Source organism: Rhinolophus sinicus, chromosome 17 (genome assembly GCF_057876585.1).
Source record: "Rhinolophus sinicus isolate RSI-liver-muscle chromosome 17, RSI-T2T, whole genome shotgun sequence".
Taxonomy (NCBI): domain Eukaryota; kingdom Metazoa; phylum Chordata; class Mammalia; order Chiroptera; family Rhinolophidae; genus Rhinolophus; species Rhinolophus sinicus.
This window is the reverse complement of record NC_142517.1, coordinates 54,916,096-54,932,638: the sequence shown is the minus strand read 5'-3', so window position 1 is coordinate 54,932,638 and position 16,543 is coordinate 54,916,096. Positions and strand designations below refer to the sequence as shown.

Here is a 16,543-nt window from a genome sequence, read left to right as displayed (position 1 = left end):
GCTATGCACTGATGCCAGCTCCTAGTCCACACTTCAAAGCAATTTTGGAACTCTTTTTCTGGAATGGCCATCAGAACTGTCATCATATTATCTTTGATGTGCTGAATGTCATCAAAAGGTCCTCCTTTCAATATTTCCTTTATCTTCAGGTAAAGAAAGAAGTCATTGGGGGCCAGATCAGGTGAGTAGGGAGGGTGTTCTGGTACAGTTATTTGTTTACTGGCTGAAAACTCCCTCACAGACAGTACTGTGTGAGCTGGTGCATTGTTGTGATGCAAGAGCCATGAATTGTTGGTGTAAAGTTCAGGTCGTCTAACGTTTTCACGGAGCCTTTTCAGTACTTCCAAATAGTAAACTTGGTTAACTGTTTGTCCATATGGTACAAATTCATAACAAATAATCCATCTGATATCAAAAAAGTTTAGCAACATTGTTGCAACAAGTTTGCGAACTTAATTGTCAGATCCTGTGTGTAAATTGTAATGACATTTGTGGGAGATCAAAAGGTATACAATACATAACCTATTAAGACAGATGTATATGTATGAGATGATTTAGCAACCTGGTGGTAAAGATAGAGAACATGAATTATCCACATAGGTCTGAATCTTCTTTTTTATGGATTTGTAATCAACCACTATACAAATGAAGTAAGTCAGACAGGGAGATAGGTAGATAAACTTGTATATTTGCAGAACCATTTCATTTGTCTACCATTTTTGTTGGGTATGAGAAAATACTTTGAGTAAGTAACTTGCCACCTTTTCGTTTGCAAAAGGAAATTACTCTAGAATTAAGTCATGAGTCCTGAATCAGGAATGAATCAAACTCAAAATGTGCGTAAATAGGACCATTAGGTCGTAGGGTGGCTATTAAGTTTCAGAGTTCAATGGGCCTGCCCCCATTTTTTTATCCAGTTGGTCTCGTCCACACATGCCAGGTTCCACTCTGAAGGATACAATGTCTTCTCCATTCATCATCCTTAGTTAAAACCATCAGTCAAGGCTACTTTGTTTATAACCTGCTTATATAAAAATGGTACCTCTTTTTGCCTTTTGCCTCCTGATACAGTAGTACCTGTGCCTGTTTTATGGAACCATAAGAGCAAAATATTCATTGCCTACATTCAAAATGGCTAAAAACAAAGGGTGTTCATGATAATATGTAACCAAAGTGGCAGTAACTATTACAGTAGTTGAATCATGTGGGTCAGTCATTTGGTTAATGGAAAATATGCACAATTATAAGTAAAAGTCTCTTTTGCCTGGTCATTCTTACCTATGAAAGGGCGTAAGTCATAACCAGAGCGCCGTGGCACAATGAAGGAAGATCTCTGGACTAGAGTATTCTAATCCTGACTCTCTTAGTATCTAGCAGCATAATGTTGATTGTGTCACTTCCACCCCCTGGAGACCTTAATTTCTTCATGAGGCTAAATATGTGCAGCTCTAAATTTTAAGGCTTCTATGTTTATCATAAGGACAGAACTTAGGAACTTCCTTTGTTTATAGTATCTTTTATGAAATCAAACAAGTGTGCTTTTCATCCCTTGGTCTGAATGATCGTACATTCAAATCATGATAGAGGTAAATTGTATTCAATAACCCAGGTCTTTAGAGACATGCGTTAAAGTAAACCAGGCTCCTCTCTCTTCATTCCTCTTTAGTGGTGAATGTGTTTACTTTGAATTACCCTTCTGAGGATTCATCATCACAGCAAGAAGCACTGCAGCAAAGATTAAAAACAAAACAAAACAAAACAAAAAAACAACTAGCTTTTCAGTTCCATCAGGACTGTTTGTCTAGCAGATTATTCTTTAGGTTGTTGAAATTAAAGAGGCTGGTGTGACGGTACATGCAGGCTTGACTGAGACTGAGCAGAACACACCTGTGAGATGTGGTTTTATAGCATTGCTTAGGGATTTAATGTCATGTCCCAGTCCACTCAATATCACCTGCTGGTACCAGCAGGCTACCAGGCTTCTTTCGCTTTGCTATTTTTAAAACCTTACATTCCTTCCCCATTAATAAAAGGATTTGTGGTGTCTGCTATGCCTCACAGCAACATCCCAGCAATCCTGCATCACAGGTGCTCTGTAGTCATGGTGCATTCCAGCCTGCATTTCTCATTCATTGACCATTACAGTAGTTCCTCACTGAGAAATGTTTCAGTCACTGAGCATTGTAATCACTGCCAGAAAGACGTTTAAATGAAAGTGTAATTTGAACCCAATGAGCAAGCAACACAAGGAAATTCTGGGTTTGTTTCTCCTCAATGACAGTGGGGATAGTTATGTAGCATGCCTACAGTGACACATTACCCCCAATAAAAGCCCTTGCTGCATATTCACAGGTGAAATGTCATTGTCATCTGGAAAGCCTGCTGTTTATGCCCGCTTTGATTAGAAATTTAGGTAGTATTGGAGGAGAAATTCGGGGTCCTCTGAATGAGGGGATTCATACAAATCATGGAAAGGCTGAAAAATGAAACAAGTAGAGTCCAAATAAGGATGAGGATTTTTCAAAAATATATTCCAAGCACTGAGGCCCAAGATTATTCTGGGGGTCTAATCACCAGGACGTGCAAGATGGGGTAAGTAATCCGGTTTATTCCCCCCTTCACTCAACTAGTGCATTTGGGGTTGTTTATTTAATATGGGTTTCATTGATTTCTTCCTTCAGTAATTTTTCACAAGAAGTACCATTCCTGTTATATGGGATCAAGCAATCTTATCCTTGTAGACATGAGGCTTTTGCTTATTGTGTGAGCCTGTATAAGTAAATTTCCATTTCAGTGTCTAAGTTTTATCAGATTTAAAATACAATTCTTTTAGCAGCTGTACTCTATATTAGAGGTCCGAAAGCCTCATGTAGTTAGTAGGTTAATTTTACTTAACCAACAAGTTTTTTTCCCCTTAATTTATTGTTTGAAGCAATAATACATGCAGAGAAAAGTAAGTCTCTTTCTTAATCTATTCTTCAACTACCCAAATCCCTTACCAGGGGACAAACACCATTACCAACATCTTGTTTATCTTTCAAGAGACTTTCATAATACAAGCAAATACCTATTTGTGCATATAAAGGGTATTTAACACAAATGGTAGCTTGTACAAATACATATGTGCTTGCATTATGCATGTGTGTGTTTAATACAAATAGTGATATGTACAAATACACACACACTTACTGATTACTTCTTTTATTTAACAATACATCTTGGCGATTTTCCTATAGCAATACATAATGAGTTGCTTTATTGTCCTCAGTAGCGGTATGATATTCCATTGTGTGGACATACCAAAATTTATTTAACCAGTCCCCTAAGAAAGGACATTTAAATTCTTTTCAGTATTTTTATGTTACAAACATTTTTACCATAAATATACTCTTGAACATATTCCATTTTGTATGTGTGCTACTATATTTGCAGGTCAGATTCCCAGAAGTGGGTCCAAGTCTAAGTATATTATAATATGAGAATTTACTCCTATTTCCTAATAGCACTCCTTTGGCTGCATCCCACAAATTTTGGTATTTTGTGTGTAATTATTATTATTTTGTTAGAACTATTTTTAATACCCTTTATGATTTCTCCCTGGATCTGTGGGTTTTATGTAAGTCTGAGGTTTAATTCTGAATATTTAAGAATTTTAGTATATGTGCTGCCGAAGCGAGCACAAGAATTTTAAACATATTTATTTTTTATTAATTTCTCTTTTAATTTTGTTGCCAGTGAATATACTGTGTAAGATAATCCGTCTTTTGACTTTTCACACAGGCCTACATTTATCTTAGTGAATGTTCCATATGCACTCAGAAAAATATTCACTCTGCTGTTTGCTGTGGTGTTCTACAATATTAATTAGATCAAGTGGTTTGATAATACTCAGATTGTCTATATCTTTACTGAGTTTTGCTATGTGTTGTCAAAATTGTTGAGAGAAGAATATTACAATCTAATTATGATTGTGGATGTATTTGTTGTCTCCCTTTAGTTCTGCGACTTTTTTTTTTCTTTTTTAAGATTTTTATTGGGGAAGGGGAACAGGACTTTATTGGGGAACAGTGTGTACTTCCAGGACGTTTTTTCAAGTCAAGTTGTTGTCCTTTCAGTCTTAGTTGTGGAGGGCGCAGCTCAGCTCCAGGTCCAGTCTCTGTTGTTAGTTGCAGGGGGCACAGCTCACCATCTCTTGCGGGAGTCGAACCGACAACCTTGTGGTTGAGAGCCCAAGCTCCAACCAACTGAGCCATCAGGGAGCTCAGCAGCAGCTCAGCTCAAGGTGCCGTGTTCAAATCTCAGTTGCACGGGGTGGAGCCCACCATCCCTTGTGGGACTCGAGGAATTGAACTAGCAACCTTGTGGTTGAGAGTCCACTTGCCCATGTGGGAATCGAACCGGCAGCCCTCGGAGTTAGGAGCATGGAGCTCTAACCACCTGAGCCACCGGGCCGGCCCCAGTTCTGTCACTTTCTGTTTCATGTATTTTGATTCCCTGTCAGTAGGCACATATATATATAGGATGATTGTGTCTACGTCCTGATGCACTGACCCTTAATCCTTACGAAATGTTTCTTCTTGCCTCTGATAATACTCCTTGTGTTGAAATATTGTTTGTTGGATATTAATATATCTACTTTATTACGCTTACTTTTGACTTGGGTATATCTTCTCCATATTTTTACTTTCAATTTCTATGAGACTTAGAGATATCACTGACAAACAGAATACTGTTGAGTTTTGCATTTTTGTTCAGTCTGACAGATTCTACCTTGCAATTAGAGTGTTTATTCTATTGACATCGAATGTGATGATTGATATGGTTGGGTTTAAATCTACTGCCTTGCTATTGTTTTCTATTTATCTGATCTGGTATTTATTTTTCCATTTGTCTTCTTATTTCTTTTTATTAATGCTTTTTATGTTCCATTGTAATCCTGATATCGGTTTCTTAGTTCTACTCCTTTGTACCATATTTATAATTTTTGCTCTAGAGAGTACAGTGGGGGTTCTTACTTTATGAAAGTCTACTTAGAATTAATATTAAGACACTTTGCATAAAATGCAAGAATCTTAGAACAATATATTTCAATTAAACCCCTGTCCTTCCTGCAATGTCATATGTATGTTTTCACGTTATAACACTCACTGCAATATTATTGTTTTTGCTTTAAAATTAAAAGAAGAAAAATTATGTGCTTTGATATTTATGGACATATTTATGATTTCCAGTACTATTTATCTCTTCCTGTGTAACCTAGTTTCCATCTGTTATAATTTCCTTTCAGCCTGAATAACAAACATCTTTTAGCATTTATTATAATTCAATTCTGCTAGAAATGAATGCACTCATTTTGTTTATCTGAAAATAGTTTTACTTTACCTTACCAATTCTGAAGGATATATGCATTGGCTATACAATTATGGGTTCAGTTTGTGGTTGTTGTTTTTATTTTAGCACTTTAATTACTTCATTCCATTGTCTTCTAGCATCTAGTATTTACCTGTTTGATGTATCTTTTTCTCTTTTCTGCTCTATTTTAATTTTCTTTATCTTTATTTCTCAGAAGTTTGGTTATAATATGCCTGAGTATAGTTTTGCTGTATTTATTCTATTTGGAGTTTATTGAGCTTCTTCAATCTGGATCTGTAGGAATTTTTATTTTTGCCATATCTGATAAAATGTAACCATTATTTATTCACATTTTTTCACCTTTATTCCATTTCTTTTCTTCCACATAGATTAGACTGATATTGTGTACACCTTACTGAGTTTGTTTCTTTGTGTGTTTTTTTAAATCTTCATTTATCTGTGTCTTTCATAGTGGATAGTTTCAATTAATCTGTCTTCAAGTTCATTCATACTTTCATTGCCAGTCTCCAGTATGTCAATAAATACTCGTACATCAGCATTTTTTTTACCCCCTCAAACATTATCCTTTTCAGTTCTAAAATTTTTATTTGGTTCTTTTTTTTTCATCATTTCCATTTTTTTCTGCTGTTATTTACCATTTGTTTACTAATTATGTGTCTTTTTTTCTTTAAGTTCTATAACATTTATAGAAGCTGTTTTAAAATACTTGTCTGTTAATTCTAAATCTGGTTAATCTTGTGATCCTTTCTATTGACTGCTTATATTGTCTTGCTTGTATCCATGTTTTGTCATTTTTATTTTATGTTAGATATTTGTATGATACATTACAGAGTACATTGTATTATCCTATTATCCTCTGACAAATAGTGTGTGTGTTATTACCTGACATTTAGATAAATAATTAGTAGATGCTATTGATCTTCTCAGGCTGTGTGTGTGTGGCGGGGGGGTGGGGCGTGTAAGTCTTGACTATTTTGCTTCTGTCTTTAGTCCTGGGGTGGGGGTGGGGGAGCCCTGGTTAAGTGTGGTTATTAATCCTAAACTGGTTTTCTGAGGTTTCCAATGAATGTCCAATATGCTTACTGAGATCTCTCCTTTATGGCTTGTCTAGAAGTTCAGCATATCTCAGCCCTGCACAATCTCTGCTATCTCCATTCATTTCTAAGTCCTGCAGTAGCTGTTCTATGCTAGGCTTTGAGGAATCCCATCCTGAGCATGTACAGTCTATTGATAAACCCAGGATCCTTAGGGAATTTCCATACAGTCTCCTGTTCCCCATTCTACCAGGTTCTTTCTCTGGCAACTTACTCCACACATTCAAGGCCTTTCGCCTTCCCAAACTCCAATTTCTGCTACCTCAGCTTAAAACAAGCCAAAGTGCTATATGCTTCACCTTTCAATTCCAGGGTTGAAAATGGCTCTTTGCAGAAAGCCAGGGTTAACGTGGTGCTTACCTCATATATTTTCTTTCTCTGGAAGATCAGAACCCTGCAAGTGTTGACAAGTATCAGGAAACTGTTGTCTCATATATTTTGTACAGTTTTCAGTTGTTTACCGCAGGGAGTTAGGTTTGATATCAGTTATTCTGACTTCTTGGAAGTTGACACATGGAGTTTTTACAACTGGCAAATTTCATGTAAAAAACATAGTTCAAGCCTTAGTTGATCATTTCTGGGGACTTTAGAGTATTAAAAATGACTTTCCAAAAAGTATTCCAATGTTTAAATTGAAATATGGGAATTTGAAAATACCTTCCCTTTCATTCTTATCCCTAGGAAGGAAAACAGAGACTGAGGCACCAGAGGCACACGTCCTCTTTCATGAATGCGTGGGGAGTATTCAGTGTAGTGACCTTGATTTTCAAACTCAGCCATAGTGGAGCATTTGGTGATGTCCTGTGTACATGCTCACTTCGTAAGAACCAATGGTCTTTTTAGTGGAGAATTGCACTGTTTCTCCAATAGCTGCTCTCTGTCTCTAGAACATTCAGACTCTTGGAAATAATTTTGATGATAACAGTGAATTGTAATGTGATATATCCTCTCACCTACTGGCCTCTCACTTCCCACTCCCACTCCACTTGTATACTTGCAGGCTTCTGACTGGAGGCTAAGTCAAATAGGTGGTGTTATGCCTCATTAGGAGGTGTTAAAAACCTGAAAATTACATCACTTATCCCAGATTCATATAAAAAACATGTGTGTGTGTAACCTGCCATTGAGTTGGCTCCTACTCCTGGCAACCCTATGAATGGGCGATGTCTACAATGTCCTGTCCTCAACAGCATTGCTCAGCTCCCACTGGAAACTCCTGCCTATGGCTTTTTTTTTTTTTTTTAATGCAGTCAATCCATCTCACATCTGGCTTCCTACTGCCTTCTGTTTTTCCCAGCATTGTCTCCCAAAGAACCCTGCCTTCTCTTGATGTGCCAAAGTAGGACAGATATAGTTTTGTCAATGTTTCAGGCTTAATTTGTTCTAGGACTCATTTGATCATCTTCCTGGCACTCCATACGTTAAGCTCCCAGATAACACCACATTTCAAATTAATCGATTTTTTTTTCTTATCATCCTTCTTCAGTGTCCAACTTTCACATGTATACATAGTAATTTGGAATACAAGGGTGTTTGCACAGCAAACAGGAAATATGCTTTTGTACATTTAAAAATGTTTAGGAAAAAAAACAAAATAAGCGGGTCCTTTGTGTCTGGCATATGTTTGAGAACTCAGTAATTTTTACATATCATTGGGATACTCATTAATCATAATTCTATAATAGCAAAGTTTATTTTCTATGATTACATTTTCTTTTAATTTTTACATTTTGTTTTCTTAATAATAATATATTATCATCATTTTTGGTAGGTAAGCACTATTTTTGAAATATTTTTATATTGATCTTTAATTTTAAGAAATTATTTATTTGATATGAATGATAAAGCTATGGAAGACTTAAGTCAAAAGGGACATTTGATATTGCCTAGTTCAAAAAACACTTCTCTTTTACATATAGGGGAACAGGGAACCTGAGAAGGAAAGTGCTTTTCCCAATTTGAACACAAATTAGAGATATGCAAGATTAAAAATCCAGGTCTCATGATGTCTTTTCACCAAATTATTTTGTTTGAATAAGTTTGTGTTTTTTTTCTTTTCTTTTTTAAATTCCAAGAACAGTTTAGCATACAATGGAAATATACAAGTGCTTACGATTGTGGAACTTAAACAGATTCATGTGTAATATAATGCCAGGCTGTGTTATGAAGAAAAAGGCAAGGTAAAGGATTAGAAAGTGACTGGAGGAGGTGCTAAATTATGTAAGGTAGTTACAGGAGGTCTCTGAGATAGTCACATTTGAGCAGTGATCTGAATAAAATGAGAGATCAAGCTGTGTTAATATCGAAGAGATTTTCAAGAACAGAGGTTATCACTTGTGAAGGACTTGAAATGGGTTACGCTTGTTTTTGTGAAACAGCAAGGAGACCAGTGGCTGCAGTGCAGAAATGAGTGTTCATTCATTTCACATTCATCCCATGGATTATTATAGGCAGAGCAGTAAGGAGGAAATGGGGATCTGCAAAGAATAGGATAAAGATAAATCATAATTACTGTACCATTTAATTATATTAACTGCACAGGATTATACAAGTCATGTATTTCTACTTGAGTTGGAAAACATGCATTTTGCAGGTAAAGCTATGAGGGGCAAGTGACATAACATTGTTTACTTACCAAAAAATGTATTCCAAGTGGACTTCAATCTAAAATGTTGAAACTTTCAAAGTTATAATATGTCAAAGACTTCTCTGTAAAAGAAATAATGTCAAATAATTGTATAGGTCTTTATAGGCATTAAAGAGCTTTCATGAGTGCTATATAATTTGATCTTTATAGCCCCATGAGTCTGTAGTAAACGTGTCTTCAATTTGCAGTAGAGAAAGTTGAGGTTCAGAGAGGTTAACTGGTTTGCCAAAGATCAGTTTGACAATTTTGAAAATAAACCTGACATTTAGAGAATCCAAATGATTTTCCAGAAACTATTTATTGTGCATGTTTCCATGTGTTGTGGGCAATTCTCTTTTTCTAATCTGTTCATTTTACATTTTGATATTATTAGTAGTATATTAGTTAGTTTTAACAGGCGGTTTTATAAGCACAATTTATTAAATGAAGCATTTAAGCATGTGCATTACATAATCTCCTACAACGAAAAATGAGAAGTAGAATAAATGAGTGGGAGAGAGAATGGAAAATATTTTTCCTTGAATAAGTTATGTGATCCAAAAATGTTACAGTTTCATCTTAAACAAAATTTGTCTGCAACATATGAGTAAATGATTGTTATTCGTATAAAATTGCCATGATCATACATTCTCTGATTATGTGAGAAAATCTTGATTTTAAAAGAAGGACAGTGATTTGGGGAAGTGATTTTTCAGTCATTTTACTGAATCTTCACCACATTTTTTGACCCTTCTATGGAATTTTTGTTGATAAATAACACACATTAAAAAGTATGCAAGTCATGATAGAGCTCAATGAATTTTCATAAAGTGAACACACTCATTTAAGAAGCTCCCAGATGAAGAAATAGATCATTACCAGCACCCAGAGTCATCCTCAGGCTTGATCTTAATAACCACCCTCCCTGAACAAAGGTACCAGTGCCCTGAGTTCTACCACAAAATAGATTAGTTTTACTTGTTTTGAGCTTTATGCAAACGGAATCATATAGTATGGAGCCGTCTGTTTGTTTGTTTGGCTTCTTTTCCTCCACATTATGTTGATGAGAATTATCCATATTGTTGCTTATAGTTGTAGTTTGTTTATTCTCACTGCTCTGTAGAATCTTATTTCTGAATACACCACATATCCGTTCTACTACTGGTGGTCATTTGGGTCATTTCCGGTTTGGGGCTATTATGAATAGTATATTTGTCATCTGAATTGAAATGGGTGGGTGACCTTAACATTCAAGGACATGGCTAAGGTGAAAAGGCATTTGGAATGTGAAAACAGTTGGTCACATGATGATTTGTACGATGTTAGAACTAAAAAGGCTGTGCAAACGCTGCTAAAAGAGGGAGTGCTCAAAAATAATCTCAAAACACTATCAAAGGTCATATTCATATTCCACTGAAATCACCATCAGCTTTAGATGAACAAATTTAAGATTGGAAAGATTTTGGGATCATAAATGTGAAAAATAAACCTTCCCATTTCACATATCTACATACAGGCTGTACATGTGGGGATGTTTCTATTTCATCAGCAATCATTTCTATAAGCCTTGCTATGTACCTACATTGAACTGAGATTTTAGGATTATAGATATAAACAAATACAATGTCTTTCAAAAGAGAAAAAACCTTCCATGTTATACTAGTTACTCTATTTTCATTATATGCTATGATCAGCTAGTCTAATAGTTTGATCTTTGGCTCCAAGCCTGCCTACTCCATCCATTACATTTGATTTATTGTCATTCTGAACATATTTTTAATAACCTCAGAGCCTCATCCCACTATATATGTATATATATATATTTGTCCAAGTCTTTGCCAAAAGCTTTAGATGATTTAAAAATATATATGTGTGTGCGTGTGTAATTTGTTTTAGCTGTAGTAGGGACAATCAATGTAGGATAAAGCTTAACATTTGGCATAGAGTCCTGGTTGCTGGAACAGATATAAACATCTATGACAAAAGCATAGAGTTGTCTAGTTACATGATTAATTGTATTTTCTTGCTTTAAGAAAAATCTTGAGATGAATAATGAGTTGGAGTTTTTGTAAATTTTAAAGTTTGCAACATACTTCCATATCCATCATATTATTTTCCTTATAATAACTCAATTTACAGTTGAAGATATGAAATTCAAAGAAGATTAACCATTTACATAAAGTCCCACGGCTAGTAATTATGGATCCAGAAGCAAAACCCTGATTTTCTTACTCCAGGTATAGGAAGGACTCTTGACTCCTCATTCTACAAAAAAAGGTGATAATAGCAAACATATTGTAACTTCTTTGATGCCCAACTCTATAGTCAAGTCGTGTACATATTGTGAAGGCTGCATATAGAATGATTGACTAAGCCACCTCCGGGTTCTTCAGCTTCCCCTCCCCATGTCTAGGAGGCTGCCTGTCCCAAAGAGTGTTCGCAGTAAGTTCTGCCATTTTTCCCCCTTGAAATGTCTTATCCTGGTCAGGTATTATCAGTTGCCTCACTTCTGAATTTTGACTCTGCCTAGCCCCTTTTTGAATGATATTAAATGGGATACTGAGCTTGACTTTTCATTTCTGATTAGGACTTGCATACCGTGTCTGAGATCCCCATTTGCCACCTTCGAAGTCCAAGGCCCAATCCCTACCTAATGCTATTCCTGGCTTGTGTCCCCAGGAATTCAGCTCCTGCCCAACATCTGGGACTTTTGCTATACTAGCAACAGACTAAATAATTGTGAAACTAAACGGAAACCTAGGAGTTCATTATTTATTAAATAACAGTGTTATTATTCTCATGTATAGAAGACAATATAGCAATTGTACCTGGTGGATGTGGTTTTTATGATGGTTCGCCTTGAATCAACAGCTTGGCATCCAAAGCAGGCTTGGTTATGCAGGAGGAATGCAATGTGTGGCATTGGGAAAAGTACTAAACCAGTAGCCAGGAACCCATGGTTCTAGCCCAGGGTCTGGATCTGCCTCTAATTTCCTGTGACTCACAGAACAGTTTCACTATCATGGACTTCAGTTACTTTGTTAAATAAAAGCACATTCGTTTGTTTTAAAAAATATATAAGTAATAAAATCAGTACTAAATTTGTAGCATTTTCTAAATCTTTTAACCTAGTCCTAGAAGAAAACCGGAACTTAAAATAATCTTATAAATTGAATCTGAATCACTTTGATTCTTCTAATTTGCAGTGATTAAACTCTGTCTTAGTAATATTGAGACAAGGTCACGGAACAGCCCATTTTCTAACGAACAACACCATCATTTACTTCTGTGTTGACAAATAAGAAAGATACAGTAGTTTCATGCTTTCTTCTCATTTTCTGTAGTCACTTTGCTTCTCAGATTCTTTTTTATTAGGCTACAATTCACATACCATAAAGTTCTTATATAAAAGTGTATACTTAAGTGTTTTTTTCCCCCTCAAAATGCAAACATCACTGCTATCTAATCCCAGAACACCTTCATCGCTCCAAAACGCAGTTACTCTCTACTTACACCACCCCCCACCCTAACTCTTGGCAACCACTAATCTATTTTTTGTCTCTGGATTTGCCTATTCTGGATATTTCACATAAATGAAATCATACAACATATAGCCTGTTGTGTTTAGCTACTTTCACTTAGCATCTTGTTTTTGAAGTCCATCCGTGACACCCCATGAATCAATACTCTATTCGTTCTTATGGCTGAATAATATCCCATTGTTTGCATATACCACAGTTTATTTGGCCATTCATTCATTGGTAGATGTTTGAATTGTTTCCACATTATGAATAATGCTGCTATGAACATTTGTGTACAAGTTTGTGTGTGATCATGTGTGTTCATTTTTCATAGGTATTATACCTAGAAGTAGAATTTCTGGATCATATGGTGATTATATGTTTAACCTCTTGCGAAACTACCAAACTATTTTCCATTGCTGCTACATTATTTGCATTTCCACCAGCTATGTATGTTGCAGTTTCTCCACATCCTCACAAACACTTTGTATTGCCCATCTTTTTTATTACAGCCATCATGGTGATTGTGAAATGGTATTGCATAGGCACTTATCTTTCATTCTTAACCCACTAGGTTTACTTAAAACAGAGTATTCTGTGACATATTTTTATCATCAATATAATAATGATTATTGAAATTGTTATTACTATTATTATCATTTTAATGTCTACATCACCTTTCCATTCCCCTTCCCATTTTTTCTAGTCTCATTTCTTGGTCCAGAATGTTAGAACCATTTGTAACCAACAGAGCCCCTTGAGCAGTATCTTTTATCACTGAAAGCCTTCATGAGTCCCCATAGATGCATCACTGTAGCTCTCTGCAAATGAAGCCAGGGAGTTAGGGAGTAACACCTACAAGGATGTGATTTCAACCAATTTTAGTCCCACAAATCCTTCAGTAACTTTACTTGTAACATTAAATCACTGGGACTTGTATTGAAAGGGTTACAAGGAAGAGAAACTTCCAGTATGCAGTGAAGACAATGGTGACCACTGTGAATATATTTGACACGTAGGATTCTTATTTATTTACAGCTGAAGAAGATGTTATTAACACATATTTTTCTTCTGCTTATCTCCAAAGGGGAGGAATTTCTTCTTAATGTGAAATTCATTTTGTTGATTTGGCATGTTAGGATTTTATTTTATTGTATTTATTACAAAAATCTCATCATAAGTCACTAAACAAGACTCAGGCAGAAAAGGGGAGCTAGAGTGGCAGCGATTGTGAAGCAATGAGTGTGAGTTCTGATGGTTTGCAGTCATTTTCTCAGTGTAACTTTGAATTAACCACGTAAGTTTTTGTTTGTTTCACTTGTCAAATGCTGGAGTTGAAGTAGAAGATTTTTAAGGATACATATTGAATTAAAGCTCTCATTCTATGTGTCATTGAAGATGAGACAACGTAATAGTAATGTTTTTATCTACTACTTATTCCTGAGTATCTTTACCTGAAATTTTGATGACTAAGTTAAAAAAAAAAAAAAAAAAAGTGTTTCCAAGAGATTAAAGGGAAAGTTACTAACATTCTCAAAGACATAGTAAGTATATGGTGATTTTATGGAACAAGCTTTGGATGAGTAATACATTTTAGTATATCTAGAATAGTCCCTTCAAAAACATCTTGTGAGCCTGTGTGTGCTGTGGTTGTGTTTGATTTTGATTCGCAGGGATACATTTTTACATGCTAAGGGCCACTGAAATGTGCAATGGCCGGTCTCTTAAATTTACAAAACATTATCCCGGGACAGAGTTTGGACCTGGGTAGTCTTGATATTAGCCCAGTGAGTGACTCCAGCCTGAGCAGTTGTATCCTGTAAAGGCTGTTCAGAAAGGAAATCTTGTTTCTTGATTGTGCATGGTGAGTATTTATCACCAAGAGCTGATAGAATTTATGTGCAGTTAGTTGCCTCTCATTTGTTCTTAACAGAGGACCTGTATTTCATTTAAGCATTTATGAGGACCTGTATTGGATTTAAGCATTTGCTGATTCATTTGAAAATCCTTTCTCTCTTTTGCATTTTCTATTTTGTCTGCAGGATATTTTCACTCCAGAATGCAAATTCAAAGAATCTGTGTTTGAAAACTACTATGTGATCTATTCTTCCACACTGTACCGTCAGCAAGAATCAGGCCGAGCGTGGTTTCTGGGACTCAATAAAGAAGGTCAAATTATGAAGGGGAACAGAGTGAAGAAAACCAAGCCCTCATCACATTTTGTACCAAAACCTATTGAAGGTATGAAATGAACTTCTTTTCTTCTTTAGACCCTTATCAGTGTGTTTATGCCAATTGTTCCCCTGATGCCCTCACTCAGTAGAGTTTGCTTAGAATGCAAAATATCAGAACAAAAATTCAAAAAACATAACAGTACTTCATAATGTCAAATAAGAAAATTATATTACAAATACTTGACACTTTGAAAAAACTGCTTGATATTTGGAAAACTAGAAAATTACTGAAAGTAAAAAGTAGTGGTAGATACTACTTGGAATGTAATTTCCTTCTTTTTTCAACACAATAATTTAATTTCTTAGGCTACACCCTTGAAAAACCAACAGTGTTATTATTTTATCGTGCTTTACAGTTTTCAAAAGCCTTTTAGAAATATGTTTATATCTTAATAGCTACATCCTTATGAGCACATTTAACAATATAATGTATTAATTTTTCTTTGTATTTTTTAAGGAAATAAAATAGTATGCATTACTTTGAATAATAAATTTTATCCTCAATTGAGCCTATAACCTACCGTCCCTTCATCATTAACTATAGTTATAATAGTTATATATTAATTAATATTTAATATATGACATTTCAAATTGAGCAGTGGAATAAATAATTTTATTGAGGAAACCCATTTTTGGCAACATCTTTCTTAAATAAGATGAGAATGTACCATTGGAGTGACCACATTTACTGCATTCAGACAAGATTTTTAATATAGTCTCAGAAAGCAGCAGTGGTCTAAACATGTATTAACATAACATACTTCTCCTACATGTCACATATTGTAATCACTTAAAACATTAGTTCAGCCTCCTTGTGTGATGAAATGAGAAAATTGAGGCAGTGCATTGCAATGCATTATGCATTTTATTTACATATGACTAGTGGACACTTGGCCCTGTCCAAAATGTGAGAGATATTTGGTCCACACCACAAGGTCCTTGATAGTTGGTCCTTTCCAAAACGTCTATGGAGACATTTGGTCCACGCCAACCAATCTACTGCACCCCATGCACCATCAGCTAGGCTACCAAGGCAAGGAGGGTTATTATTGGCCATACAACCACAACACAATTATTGGACCAATAAAACAGGATAGTATTTTTTACATATTAATCCTGTAAACCAAAAGTCTAAATAAATGTGATGGGCTATCTGAACCCAGAGATGTTTTCTAAGTGTGGACATTTTAGACAAGACCAAATATTAAGAACTATTTGACATGAATCAAATATGCTTGTGGACATTTTGAACAGGACCAAATATCAAGGATCTTTTGGTATGCTATTCCTATCCCCTAAATATCTACAACGTGTGTCAGATCAACCAATGCAAGGACCTAATGCCTGTTGCAGAGTGCATATGATAGTAACAGTCAAAAAAAAATTGTTAAATCAATACTATGTTTATAGCTCCTAGTTTCTCTCAAGCCTCCCTTCATACCCTGTGCTTTTAATTACACAAAACTGAACTTTCTCTTCTACAATTTATTTTCACTAATTTGGACCCCATGTATTTTTTTTTCCCTCCCCTGCCCACAATTTCTCTCTGCTATATGCCTGGAAAAAGTCTTGTTAGTCCTTGTAAAAAATTAAGAGTCACTACTTCTGTGAGGACCTCCCTGACATTCTTCAAGTGGAATTAAGCATTCTGTTAGTGTATCATTGTATACATTTCTCTCCCCTAGAAATTGTCAC

At 35.5% G+C, this 16,543-nt stretch overlaps 1 protein-coding gene across 3 annotated transcripts in view; it reads left to right on the top strand.

Annotated features, from left to right (window-relative positions):
• The window catches only part of FGF12 (fibroblast growth factor 12), a 520,770-nt gene that overhangs the window by 481,557 nt on the left and 22,670 nt on the right, over window positions 1–16,543 (top strand). For all 3 annotated transcript variants that reach the window (XM_019723113.3, XM_074329539.2, XM_019723105.3), the window contains one exon: window positions 14,657–14,855. In XM_019723113.3, the coding sequence (XP_019578672.1) occupies window positions 14,657–14,855 (199 nt within the window). The remainder of the gene's footprint in view (window positions 1–14,656; window positions 14,856–16,543) is intronic.